Source organism: Helobdella robusta, assembly GCF_000326865.2.
Source record: "Helobdella robusta unplaced genomic scaffold HELROscaffold_68, whole genome shotgun sequence".
In the NCBI taxonomy this organism is placed as follows: Eukaryota; Metazoa; Annelida; class Clitellata; order Rhynchobdellida; family Glossiphoniidae; genus Helobdella; species Helobdella robusta.
The window spans coordinates 492,547-507,029 of NW_008705387.1; the positions used below are offsets into that span (position 1 = coordinate 492,547).

Here is a 14,483-nt window from a genome sequence, read left to right on the forward strand (position 1 = left end):
CAGACCATCTCATTTTTGTCGTTTTTGATACATGAGGCACCAACTATGTCTTTTTTCGTACGCTTTGCTTGTTTTGCTATACGATACAGAGATTTCATTTGTTCACCTTTGCTTTTAGTGAGCCACTCTCTGCACTGATCTGTCCGAGCCAGTGCAACTTGACGTCTTGCATAGTTGTTCTTCTCACGGAAAATTTTATGGTCATCAACAGACTTTGATTTTTGCCATTTCTTGTATGCAACTTTCTTTTCAGCTATTGCATTTTGTACACTGTCATTCCACCACCAAGTGTCACGTTCATGCTGACGTTTTGTACCAGTTTTTTCACAAACTGTAGTTGCAGCGTTCATTAAAATGGTTTGTATGTACTCCAATCTGTACTGGCTTGTGATTGGTGGTCTAACTGTGTGGCGATAATCTGTTGAAATTTTTCTCGATGAATATTGCTTTTCAGCTTCCACGTTTTGATTCTCCGAGGCATTTGTTTAGAATTATGTTTTGACAGTTCGACAACCAGGTCTGCCACAAGGAGTCTATGTTGGGCGACACTTGATTCGCCAGATATAACTTTGACGTTCTTGAACGTTCTTCGGTGTGGTTGCTTGACAGCGAAGAAATCAATTTGCGTGGCTCATGGTCCACTTTTGTATGTTATGAGATGTTTCAACCTCTTTCTAAAATATGTGTTCAGTAAACAAAACCCGTGACTTTTCAGCAAACTCAAAGATACGGTTGCCATTTTCATTCCGTTTTCCATAGCCAAAACCGCCATGTACGTTGTCAAAACCATCTGTTTTCTCTCCAACGTGGCCATTGAGATCGCTTCCAATCAGGATTGTTTCAGATTTTGGTATTGTTGAGATGGTGTCAGAGAATGCAACCTAGAATTCATTTTTCATCTCTTCTGATTCGCCTGTCTGTGGTGCGTATGCAGAAAAAATAATCATTGTTTGCTTTTCTATGCGAAGCTCGATCCACATGAGACGTGAATTAATCCTTTTAATATCCAGTACTTCTTGGGCTAGCGGTTCTCTCACAAAAATTCTAACACAATTTTTGGCCGTCTTTTGACCATTCCAGAATATTTTATATTTTTCTTTGTCTGAGTTGACATGACAGACACCATTCGATTTCCATCGGGTTTCCTGAAGGCAGCAGATGTCAATCCTTCTACGCTTGAGCACATCTGCGATTTCCATGCTGCGGCTAGTCAGTGATCCAACATTCAGCGTTTCAAATCTAAGTACCATAAAGGGGCCATTCTGAATTTTTCTGCAACATCCCTCCGCTATTGCATACTTCCCAGGGATTCTTGGCACCCCTTGACCACTTAAGGCCTGCTGGGGACTAAGGGCCGTTGTTTATTTTTGTGATGGCATAAGAGTAATTTGGGAAAAGTTTTTACATTCGGACACCCATCCTGACGACAATCACCAGTTATAAGCGGTGGGCCTAGCCTTTTGCCCAAAAGTACGCAAGGCAGCGTGGATGCAGTTTTATGTGATGCCCAGGACTTTGGCAGATTTGACAAGGTAAATGAAGTGCTTATGAGGTCATGGTTGTTAGGTTATTTGCAGACTAACAAAATACTGAGTACGCTACTTGGTCTTCAGAATTTTCGCGCCAAATATTAAGTAAACTCTTTCAAAATCTGGAGTGGCCTGCTTCTACCTCAGTTAAAAAACTTTCAACCGGAAAATGGATATTATGTAGTGGTAATAGCAATTAGAACAGTAATTATGTCATTCGTACAGCATAGCCTATTGCTTACAAGGTGGTAAAAGTTCATTTGTTTCTTCAAGCTTTTCGATTCAAACAGTCTTGGTTTTGATGATTTGATTTTTATTCTGTATTAGCGCAACCCAATCAATTCACTTCTAAAGGGATAAATTTAGAAAAATGAATAATTTAAAGTTGTAATTTATAAAGAAATGCCATTAAAATGTTTACACAGCTTTTTCTAATTGTTGAGACATAAAAATAACACATTGCAGATATGCGGTGGAGGACCTCACCTGAGTTTGTGGCATTTGGATCAAACGAAAGTTACAACAATATTTGACGATGAAAACTTCATCAGTAATCACGTCACGCTATTCGACGGAACGGTAATTAAGTTTGGCTTTATTTTTGAATTATTTTATTACTTATCAAAGAAAAAGATGGCTTTTTTTGTGTAGTTCACACGATAAAATAACAATAGGAACGCGTGCACATATGAATTTAACCATTGTATCAAAAAACGACATCACATCGGTCTAAATGGAAACGTTGAAACTTTTTAAAATTGCAGGTGATATCTGGAGAAAGTGGAGGGAATGTGGAACAATGGTCTGTTAATGGTGACAAGGTGGCACGTGTTCCAATGTCGTTTTCAAACGTTTTTCACGTAAATATTTTAGACAAACATAAGGTTATCATAAATTTTCATAATTTTTTAATTTTTTTTATTGTTATGATACCTTTTTTTTATAAAATTTTTGCGGGAGAAGATCTTTTTATGTTTAGCTTAATAAGATTAATTTAGCTGCTTCTGTGTATACGTATTTTCAAGTTAGATAAACAGTTATTTATTTGTTGAAAGGTCTGAGCGTAAATGCCTCAGCGAAAACTGAATGAAATGTCTCAAAAACTCTCTCTAACAATCATGATCACATTAAATTCAAACATGTGCTGAATAAATGTTTCTTATTGCTTCCACCTGATGTACCCCATTAAATTTTTTGATATTACAGTTCGGGTAGTTAATTTATGAAAATTATTTTGATGTTTCAGTCCTTCAAATGTCATTTAAAATGCAAAGTTTAAAAGATTGCATGGTTTGAAAATTCATGTGAAAGTTTTTTTAAATAATTTCGAAAGTTTATACATTTCATTTATTGGTTTCATTTACTGACTTTATTTATTTCTTGGTTTTGTTTATTTACAATCTTTTTTCTATTTTTTTTCTAGGTGATGACAGTAGTTGGAAATTCTCATAAAATTGATGTCTGCAAGAACTTTTATTATAAATCTTATTCCGTTTCCATGTTCTGATTCCATCTAGCGTTTTTATTATTCCATTTCTATTATTGATATCAAGACAATATCGAAAACGATTACTTATTGACTTTTTTATTTTAACCATAAGACTCAAAAATATAATATTATTTTAAAAGTCGAACCAAAATAAAAAGTGGTGGAATGAAAAGTGCGTTCCTCCAGTCTGACTACACTACAGGGTTGTTTGGTGTATAATATACGACGTTTAAACCAGTACCGACTTCTATAACTTGACTAGCGACCACCTACCACCTTGACCATCGACCTCATCCACCACTTGACCACCGACTTCTACCTCGCTATCAGCAATCGCTTTTGTTTTATATTCAATGTATTTTAATTTTTTTTCTTTTATAGTCGGGTCTGATGCCAGGCGTGGTACTGACATTTCACTTTGATCAAACATTACGAATTTTAAAAACACCTTTCATTTTTGGGTGGTAAAATCAATCTTTCTATTCTGAATAATGATTGATTGAATGATTGTTACTAATTTAAATTTGAAATTTAATAAATAATAAAAACAAGGAAAATATTTTTTGAAAATTTTAATTAAAAGAATCGGTAGAGGTTTATTAAAAACGGCAAATATTTTTTATTCGCCAGGTTCTATAAACAGTTGGTTAAAATTGAGCTCTAAAGAAAACGTTCAAAAACGTCTCGTCCGAGTCTTTGAAAAACCAGAATTGCTTTGTTAGTAAAGGAATTTATGAAAAATAGATTAAAAAAAGAAAAATATTTACTTGTTAAAAACCTTCTATTTATTTTCACAAAAAATTCAACACAAAATTTACTAATTAACAACTTCACAAAAACATAAAAAAAAGCAGAGTCTAAATCGCAAAATGAAAATGCTTCTAAAATCTTCTAAAAAGTCCAGGACAAACCTGTAAAATAAAGTCAATTATTATTCGACTTTAAATGTAAACGTAAAAACGGTACTTTCATATCAACTTGTCTAACAGTGCATGAACTTATAAAATGATAAAGGTCTACTACGATCTTCCACAGTTCAGAAGAAAAACTGAAACAAGGGCAAACTGCGTATATGAACACGTACCAGACGACACGCAACACGTGATAAACTCTAACTCTTTGCTACTTCTATCTCAATCTGGTTTCAGACCTGCTCACATACTGAAGCAACCTTTTCTTTTCTCTGGTGACAATTGTAATCTTACTCTTCTTATTTCTCTACTAGACTGTGCTCTTGAATTGCTAACAGTTGAATTTTCAGTTTTTTATTTTGTTTCAATTTCGTTGTTTTGTATTATTTTCATACTTTGTTGAAAGCAGATTGGTTAAAGATGTACGTTCCGCTCGTAGATAAACATTTTCATGCCAACAGCCCCTAAAGTTATTATTATTCTCACAATAAAAACGGGTCAAAGTCAAATTACTGCACTGCGTGTTCTGTTCTGTCTAGTTGAAAATTGAAACTGTTTTTTATGTTTTTAAAAATTATTTGTTGTTTGACACTCATGACTGAAAAGGCAATGCTATTTAAAATCAACTAAACTAGCAAGGTTTATACATGGCGAATTCATTTGCCTTGCTTTCTTTAATCGAACCATAAAAACTGACATTTTATATATATATATATATATATGTGCGTGTGTGTGTGTGTGTATAATAAAACACTTGAATTTTCAAAAGCGGGACATTATATATATATATATATATACATTAGGAAGAAGACCAAGTTCTATACAGTTGTTCAAAAAATCCACCGACGATTCAGCATTAACAAGTTTTATGGTTGATTTTCTAATATTTTGAACTAGTTCTTTACAATTAAGTCTATTCAAAATGTTGAAATCCATTTTATAATCGTTTATGATTTTAATTGTTAAAATTAATCAAGCAAGATCCCATTTTTATAATCGTTTATTTTTTTTTTTTTTATATTATTATCAAAGTTATGCATATAGATCTATTTCGACGTAAAGTCATCATCAGTGCAATATATATTTTAAATAAATTCTATTAATAGTTAATTAGTTGTATTTTTTAATATATTAAAATAAAATAAAAGTAACGAAATAAAAACGCAAAGGTTCATTGAAATTAGTAAACAAAATATTTGAAATTATACGATTGTTCATGCTACGTGGCCGTTGTCAAGATGGCAACCAACAATGTCACAAATTTGAAGCGCGAAATTAATTAGAATATCGTTTCTATTATTATTATTATTATTAATATTATTAATTATTATTTTTATTATTATTGTTATTATCATTATCGTTATCATTATTATTATTATTATTGTTATTATTATCATCATCATCATCATTACCATTATTATTATTGTTGTTGTAGTTGTTCTTTTTATTGTTGCTGTTGTTGTTGCTATCGTTGTTTGTATTGTTGTTGTCGTCGTCATCATTGTTATTAAAAGTATTATTATTATTATTATTATTATTATTATCGATGACGTTAAAATTATTAGCAACAATGTTGACGTTGTTAATTAATCTATGCGTAGGGAGAGTTGTTTTAATTTGTTGTTGGTTGTTCAATGTAGGTTTTTGCATTTCTATTAGAATGGCTTCAGCGAGTTTAAGATTTTGATATTGTTGGGTACTATAGATGATGGTTGTGTTGTCATTTAGTATACCTCTGGTGATTGTTGTGTTGTGTTTGTCAAGGAGATGGGTTTTAATGGCACCTTCTCTCTTATGCATCGTCAATCTCCGTGATAACATCTATAAAATAGATTTCAACATTTTGAATAGACTTAATTGTAAAGAACTAGTTCAAAATATTAGAAAATCAACCATAAAACTTGTTAATGCTGAATCGTCGGTGGATTTTTTGAACAACTATATATATACATATATATATCTGGTGTACCACAAGGGTCGGTTTTGGGACCGATACTGTTTCTTTTATATACGTCCGACGTACTAGAAATAATAGATAAATCTGGGGTGTTTTGTCATGCTTACCGCAGATGACATACAGATGATTGTCAGCTGTCCTGTCGATAAATTTCAAAATGGTTTTACTAGATTAGTGCATTATTTGGTTGAGGTGAGTGTGTGGATGTTATCAAATCAAGTGAAACTCAACCAGGGTAAAACTAAACATGAAAGTTGGCACATGGCAGCAGTTGTCGCGAGTCAAGATTGATTTTATTACTTTTGATGGACATAATATTGAGTGTAGCAGTAATGCCACTAATCTGGGAATGATCTTTGGCTCAAAATTGACGTTTGCTGATCACATCAAACTACTAACTAAAGTGTGCGTTGCTCAATTACATAAAATACTTTCTATAAGAAAATCTTTGAGCAAAAGTACGATTGAAGGTTTAATACATGCGTTCATTTACTCTCGGACTACTGCAACAGTATGTACTATGGTTTACCCGATAAATCTATTAAAATGTTACAGTCTATTCAAAACCGTGCAGCAAAAATTGTTCACGGTGCGTATAAATTTGATTATGTATCTCCGATTCTTGCTCAGCTTCATTGGTTGACTGTCGACAAGCGAACAATTTTTAAAGTTTGCACAATAGTGTTCAAGAGTGTAAATAATTCCACACCAGAGATGTCAGTCGAAAGCATCTTGTTCCCTCGGCCTGCGTTCGGACGATTTAGACTATCTGTCGGTCCCATTGATTCAAACGAAACTTGGATCTAGAAGCTTTGCCGTGTTTGGTCCTAGAGTCTGTAACGGTCTTCCCAAAGACTTGCGAGACCCTGCTCTGGGTGTTGAGAAATTTAAGAAGATGTTGAAAACATATTTATTTTCCCTGTAGTGTCAATCATTGATGTTTATTTTTTACCGATCTAATGGTTACTTATGTTTGATTTATTTGTTTGATGAACGTTTGTCTTCGACTATTATATATATATATATATATATAATTTATATATATATATATATATATATATATATATATTGGGACGAGGTTTCCTGCTATGCAGATTTCATTAAATATTGTTATAACCGTGCTACCGAACGCACTATATATATATATATATATATATATATATATATATATATATATATATATATATATATATATATATATATATTGGGACGAGGTTTCCTGCTATGCAGATTTCATTAAATATTGTTATAACCGTGCTACCGAACGCACTAGATTCTAGCGTATTCTAGAGTGTTCTAGTGACTGGAGCATTCTAGACTAGAGTATGCTAGAATCGGATCATCTAGAAGAATCTAGAAACGACGCTTGCGAAGAGTATATAAGCGCACGTCGCAAGAAGATTCGGGATTAGTGAAATCCGTGATTAGTGAAATCCGTGATTAGTGAAATTCGTGATTTTGCAAATTCGTGACTTTGTGATTTTGTGAATAGCGATTCGGTGAATTATTTAAAGCGATATTTGATTTGTTTTGTTGACGTTGTCATAGCGATATATTTTAAACAATTTAAAAGTTAATTGTTGCGTTAATTTGAATTTGCTAGAAATAAACTATTAGTTAATTTTTTCTGTAAATAAAGTTTAATAACTAATAACTGTTTGGAGTATTTTATTCAATCGAAAATTTGAACCCGTCGCACCGTAAATCGGTTACGACAGCGAGTATTATAACATTGGTGTCAGAAGTGGGATCTTCAACCAGCGAATTACTACTCATAGAAAAAGAACACGATGTCAAAACTGTGTGGTTTGAACGTAGTTCAGCTACGAGAAGAACTACAGAAACGAAGCCTTGTCACAAGTGGCAACAAAGAAGTACTAGTAGCACGTCTGAGAGAAGCTCTCATTGACGAAGGTAAGAACCCAGACGAATTCAAGTTTGGTGGTGCTGACGAAGACAATGAAATTAGCACAGGCACGTTTACAACCGCTAAAATGATGGAACTTCTGCTTAGTATGTCAACTAAAATGAAACAGATCAAGGAACAGTCCGAACGACAGACAGAGGAGTTAAAACACGTAAAATTGGAAGTGGCAGAACAGATTGAAAAACAGTCAACAAGAATAGAAATGATCGAGCAGAAACTTGATCGTCAGACCGTTGAGGTAATCACAAGATAGACAAATTGAAGCGAGAATTGGAGCAATCCAAAGAAATGGCCATGCCGTTAGATCACGCATCCGGAAGAACTTTGAAGGTACCAGCATTTGACGGAGAGGTGTCCTGGAACGTTTATAAACCCAGTTCGAAGCAGCGGCAACTAGTAACTGTTGGAACGGAAAAGAGCGAGCAACAGCACTGATACTGGCCCTGCGAGGTTCAGCAGCAGAGGTTCTTCAGACGATTCCGGCGGAAAACCACTTCAACTATGAAGTTCTGGTTAGCGCGTTGGATTTACGTTATGGTGAAAAACACATGAAACAGATTTATCGGTCTCGGCTTAGAAACAGAACGCAACGATCTGGTGAATCCATTCAGCAGCTGGCACAAGATATCGAACGGTTGACATTGCTGTCGTATCCGACACCAGACCCCGAGCATAGAGACGAAATTGCCTTGGATACGTTTATCAAAGCCCTTCGTGATTCGAGCAATCCCTTGTCTTGTCAGATAAACGAAAACTTAAGGATGCCGTTGCGCACAGTCTCACTTTTGAATCGGCAAAGCAAGCATCAAAAAGTGACGTACGTCTACGCCAAGTACATGAAGAATGCTCTTGCCAGAAGGTGGTTGTAAAACGCGAACCCCAACAGCATGGTGTACCCCAATGCTGGATTTGTGGTGAAAAAGGCCATCTACGTCGTGATTGTAAACACCGCCTAAAAGATAACTACTGCCGAAATTGCGTGACAAGATGGCGCAAAAGAAGAGAAGATGATCCTGTATCACGATCGGCCCCTTCTAACGAAGGGGCGGAAAACTAATAACAACTTTGTGGGGCAGAGGTTGGCTAGTAGAATTGACGCCCCCAGTACCGTAATTAACGTTTCCAGACTACATCGAAATCGAAACGACCTATGGCTGAACGGAAAAGTTGATCAACGAGAATGTGTAATTACAGTCGACACCGGAGCAACAAAATTGATTTTAAGATCTGATTTGGTACCCAATCTGAAGAAAGAAACTTCTAACAAATACATCCTTCGAACAGTTACCGGAGGAACAGCACCAGTCTATGGAAAGATTGTCCGTACTGTTCAGCTAGGCGACTTGTTATTCGAAGGTTCATTCTTAGTCGCGGATATTATCGACGAATGCATAATAGGTGTTTACTTTCTGACAAAATATGGGTTCAAAATTGACTTAGAAAAACGCATTCTTAGATGGAGAAATACAGAAGTGATAATGGGGGATAGCGACGAAAAATGCATTCGAGTGAAAGTCGATTGTGACATAGAACTACCTCAATCATCTGAAAACATCGTATGGGGCAAGTTGAATTGCGATCTTGGGGGCCACCAGTTCTATTTGATGGAGCCAACCTCAACGACAAATGTACAGAACGCGGTCATTGGAAAATGTCTGGTAGAAGCGAACGAAAATGGTCTTATTCCTGTCAGAATAATGAATACCGTTAAACACACTATTAAAATTAAAAAAGGCGAGGAAATAGGTAATTGTCAATCAATAAATTTGGTGAAATCATTAGATATGGAGCAACAGAAAAAGGTTCTACCAACTGACAAAGGTAGACTCAAAGAACTTACCAAAAATCTACTGGATGAACTCAATTTGTATCAAGAAGACCGTCTAAAAGCCGAGGCGTTGATTGTTGATTTTGCAGACGTGTTTTCAAGGTAAAACAGCTCTGGTAACTCACCGAATTGATACTTAGGATTCGAAACCGATCCGACAAGTACCACGACGTCTTCCTCTAGCAAAACAAACAGAAGTAAACGAAATGATAACGACAATGCAGAATCAAGGCGTCATCGAACCGTCATCAAGTCCCTGGATTTCGCCAGTTGTTTTGGTAAAGAAGAAGGACGGCACTACCCGTTTTTGCGTTGATTATAGGAAGTTAAATGATGTGACTAAAAAGGACAGCTATCCGTTACCGAGGATTGATGACATCATGGACACCCTATCTGGCTCAAGTTGGTTCTCTACGCTTGATTTGAAAAGCGGATACTGGCAACTAGAAATCGACAAGAACGATCGCGAAAAAACAGCGTTTTCTATCGGATCGGGGTTGTGGCAATTCACCGTCATGCCATTTGGATTGTGCAATGCTCCAGCTACATTCGAGCGACTGATGGAATGTGTATTGCAAGGTCTTAACTGGAAAACCTGTCTTGTCTATTTAGACGACATAATTGTTCTAGGAAGAACATTTGATCAACACGTCGAAAACTTACGGGAGATCTTCTCAAGACTTCGGGTGGCAAATTTAAAGTTGAACGTTAAAAAGTGCAGGTTATTTTCTACAGAAGTTAACTATTTGGGACATATGGTATCTTCAGATGGAGTTCGAACAGATCCCAGCAAGATAGAAATTGTGAAAGACTGGCCAACTCCAAAGGATAAAAATGAATTGCGCAGTTTTCTGGGATTGGCAACGTACTATCGACGTTTTGTAAAGGATTTTGCAAAAGTTGCCAGACCTCTCCACCAACTTACCGAGAAAGACCGAGTTTTCAACTGGAATACCCTATGCGACTCAGCATTTGAAAAGTTAAAAGTTGAATTATGTGATGCTCCTTTGCTAGCATATCCAGTTCGTGGCAAGACGTTTGTGTTAGATACTGATGCAAGTAACAACGAAATCGGAGCCGTTTTGTCACAGCATATAGACGGAGAAGAAAAGGTGCTAGCGTATTATAGCAGAAGATTCACAAAGCCCGAACGAAACTATTGTGTGACCAGGAAGGAGTTACTAGCAATAGTCAATGCAACAAAACACTTCCACAAGTATCTTTATGGACAGAAATTTCTTCTCCGAACTGATCATGCAGCGTTAAGATGGCTCCTCAACTTCAAGGATCTTGAAGGACAGATGGCCTGATGGTTGGAGCGTTTACAAATGTACGACTTCGAGATCATGCACCGCAAAGGTAATGCTGATGCTCTCTCCCGTCGACCATCTTTACCAGGATGCAAATATTGCAGTCGTCACGAGGAGAAGATACAATCGGAAGACATAAGAGCAACAACAATATCAGCAGATGACGGTTGGACACCGACGGATCTTGCTGATGCACAGTTTGCGGATGAGGACCTACAACATCTGATCACATGGAAGAAGGAGGGCAAGCGACCGGACTGGCAAAGCATCTCAGAATATAGTGCCGTGTTAAAGGGTTATTGGGCTCAGTGGGACTCATTGTATTTGGAAGTGGATTTGCTGAAACGAAAATGGGAATCAGCTGATGGATCAAAACATCGCATGCAAGTTGCAATACCAAGGAGTAGAACGACCGAAATCCTTGATGAAATGCATGGCAGCCCTTCTGGGGGACATTTAGGAGTGAACAAGACCCTTGACAAAATACGAGAAGGATTCTACTGGCTTCAAGTTAGAGAAGATGTAGAGAGCTGGTGTCGAAAATGTAACACATGCGCTTCAGTCAAAGGACCCAAAAGAAGATTAAAAGGAGCAATGCAAATCTACAATGTTGGTGTCCCCTTTGAATGGATTGCTATAGATATTGCTGAACCCTTTCCGGTATCAGATTATGGAAACCGTTACATTCCGGTTGTAGCGGACTATTTCAGCAAATGGCCTGAGGTGTTTCCAATACCCAACCAAGAAGCATGTACCGTCGCTGAGGAAATTGTACTCAATTGGATTAGTCGATATGGTGTCCCATTGGAACTCCACTCAGATCAAGGTCGAAATTTTGAGTCACAACTGTTTGGTGAAATGTGCAAGCTGCTGGGTATAAACAAAACTCGAACGACACCTCTTCACCCACAGTCTGACGGTATGGTGGAACGATTTAACCAGACCCTGATTGAACATCTGGCTAAAGTAGTTGACGAAAATCAACGGGATTGGGATCGTCATATACCATTGTTTCTTATGGCATACCGGAGTGCTATCCACACAACTGCTGGAGAAACGCCATCAAAAGTTCTGTTTGGGACTACCTTAAGAACTCCAGCTGATGTGAAATATGGCGTACCACCTGAACCACACCAACCATTAACTAATCTTCGACAGTGATTAAACCATATCCACCGTTACGTACGCCTTAAAATTATGAAAAACACGGAGGCGGCCAAAACCAGATACGACTTGAAAGGAAGCAGTGGCGGTTTTGCTGTCGACGAGTTAGTTTGGCTGTACAACCCACAGCGAAAGAAAGGACGTTCTCCAAAGCTCCAGCGAGGGTGGGAAGGACCTTATCAAGTCATCACCCGCTTGAATGACGTCGTCTACCGTATTCAGGAAGATAGGAAGCCGAGAGCAAGAATGAAGATCGTTCATTTGGATAGACTGGCTCCGTACCATGCGGACACCGGAACGAAAGCTGTTCGGGACTAAGAAGGGGGTAATGTTATAACCGTGCTACCAAACGCACTAGATTCTAGCGTATTCTAGAATGTTCTAGTGACTGGAGCATTCTAGACTAGAGAGTGCTAGAATCGGACCATCTAGAAGAATCTAGAAACGACGCTTGCGAAGAGTATATAAGCGCACGTCGCAAGAAGATTCGGGATTAGTGAAATCCGTGATTAGTGAAATCCGTGATTAGTGAAATTCGTGATTTTGCAAATTCGTGACTTTGTGATTTTGTGAATAGCGATTCGGTGAATTATTTAAAGCGATATTTGATTTGTTTTGTTGACGTTTTCATAGCGATAGATTTTTAACAATTTAAAAGTTAATTGTTGCGTTAATTTGAATTTGCTAGAAATAAACGATTAGTTGATTTCTTCTGTAAATAAAGTTTAATAACTAATAACTGTTTGGAGTATTTTATTCAATCGAAGATTTGAACCCGTCGCATCGTAAATCGGTTACGACAGCGAGTATTATTACAATATTTTTGCCCACTTAGCATTAATCAACTTTTTAAAAATACACTCAACGATATGGAATTGTTGTAAATCGTAGTTATTATCGTATTTATTCAATAGTTTTGTATTTATGTATAGTTGTCATAGTGTTTTTTGTACACTCATAATCATCGATTTCGCAATAAAGTTAAATCAAAAAAAATAATCGGTCGGCATTGTTCTTTGTTTTTGTTAAAATCATAATCATCATCGAAATGAAACTAATTTAAAATGTCGGCATACGAAAGTTTTCTTTGATGTTTTGTTAGAATCAAAACCATCACTAAAATCGTAATGAAGGTAAAAAATTTGGTTTTATTGGTGTAATTGTGTTAGAAACTTCATAGAAATCGGCGCGGCACTTTGTTTTTCGTGTGCTTCAAATTTTTAAATTCATCATTAAATGCCTGTTTCAATATTTAACTAATGGTTCTCGGTTGAACAAAAAGCGGAACAATACGCGTCTCGCGGACACCGAAGCGGGACATTGAGGGCGAAATTCGGGACTGTCCCACCAAATTTGGGACGGTTGGCAACTATGCTTATCTTCTGCTATTGATACTGTTGATCATTTTATTCTCTTGAGACTGTTAGATAATTTTTTTAATGTTACTGATTCTTGTCTATTTTGGTTTTCTTCTTGGAATTGTTTTTCTTTTGTTGTTCTTAATAAAACTGCTTCTAACTCTTCTACTCTTACTTTTGAGTTACCTATAAGATCTATTCTCGTCCTTCTATTTATACTTTATACGTCTAAACTACTTTGTATTATTAACACTTTTTTTCTACTAGTCAACTATAAGCTGACGATTCCTACATTTATACATTACCCTTCCCCACGTAATCTGAAAAGTGTTCATCTTAATTTATCTCTATGTGAGACATAGAGTAAGAGAAACATGGTTATGTCTCACTTCTTTTATCGCTTGGTCTAACTATGTATCTTAAACTAAATCCAAGTTTGAATTAATATGTTTTAATAAACCTAAACACTTTATTAATTTTTCTGCTATTATTTTACCTGATTCTAAAACTCTTGATGTTTCTCATAAATTTCGTACTCCGGGCTTTATCTTTGATTCTATCATGTTTCTTTCTTAGATTAATAGTGTTGCTAAAAGTTCTACGTTCATCTTAAATAAAAAACTTTTGCCTTTCCTTGGTGATCCTACTCTTCATCTACTTGTTTCTTCATTAGTTTTATCTAGGATTGATTACTGTAACTCGCTCTTCTATGGTCTTCCTTATTCTACACTCTATCCTTTAAGTAAAGCTTCTAACTCTGCTGTTCGTCTAGTTGCTCGCGCCCCTATCTATTCTCATATATTTCTTACTTTGGCTAACTGGCTACCTATAAAATATGAAGTAATTCTTAAAATTTGCAAATTTTTGTATAAGTCTCAATCGAAATTATTTCCCAAGTACTTAATCAGATACATTAATAAAATCTATATGCCCCGGTTTACAATTGTCTTGTCTCACTTCTTCTTAATTCGTGTTGAACGTTCTTATGCTAAATCTGCGTTTGCTTTTTT

At 36.2% G+C, this 14,483-nt stretch overlaps 2 protein-coding genes across 2 annotated transcripts; both read left to right on the plus strand.

Annotated features, from left to right (window-relative positions):
• Window positions 1-1,112: 1,112 nt before the first annotated feature.
• HELRODRAFT_181165 (hypothetical protein) lies at window positions 1,113-3,036 on the plus strand (the record flags this gene model as incomplete). The annotated part of the gene is made up of 5 exons (XM_009030436.1): window positions 1,113-1,209; window positions 1,438-1,532; window positions 1,995-2,108; window positions 2,294-2,413; window positions 2,953-3,036. The coding sequence occupies 5 exons, from the start codon at window positions 1,113-1,115 to the stop codon at window positions 3,034-3,036; spliced, it is 510 nt and encodes a 169-aa protein (XP_009028684.1).
• Window positions 3,037-7,676: 4,640 nt separating this feature from the next.
• Window positions 7,677-8,769, plus strand: HELRODRAFT_181166 (hypothetical protein; the record flags this gene model as incomplete). The annotated part of the gene is made up of 3 exons (XM_009030437.1): window positions 7,677-8,051; window positions 8,191-8,645; window positions 8,700-8,769. 3 exons carry the CDS (start codon window positions 7,677-7,679, stop codon window positions 8,767-8,769), a joined length of 900 nt encoding a protein of 299 aa, XP_009028685.1.
• Window positions 8,770-14,483: the final 5,714 nt, after the last annotated feature.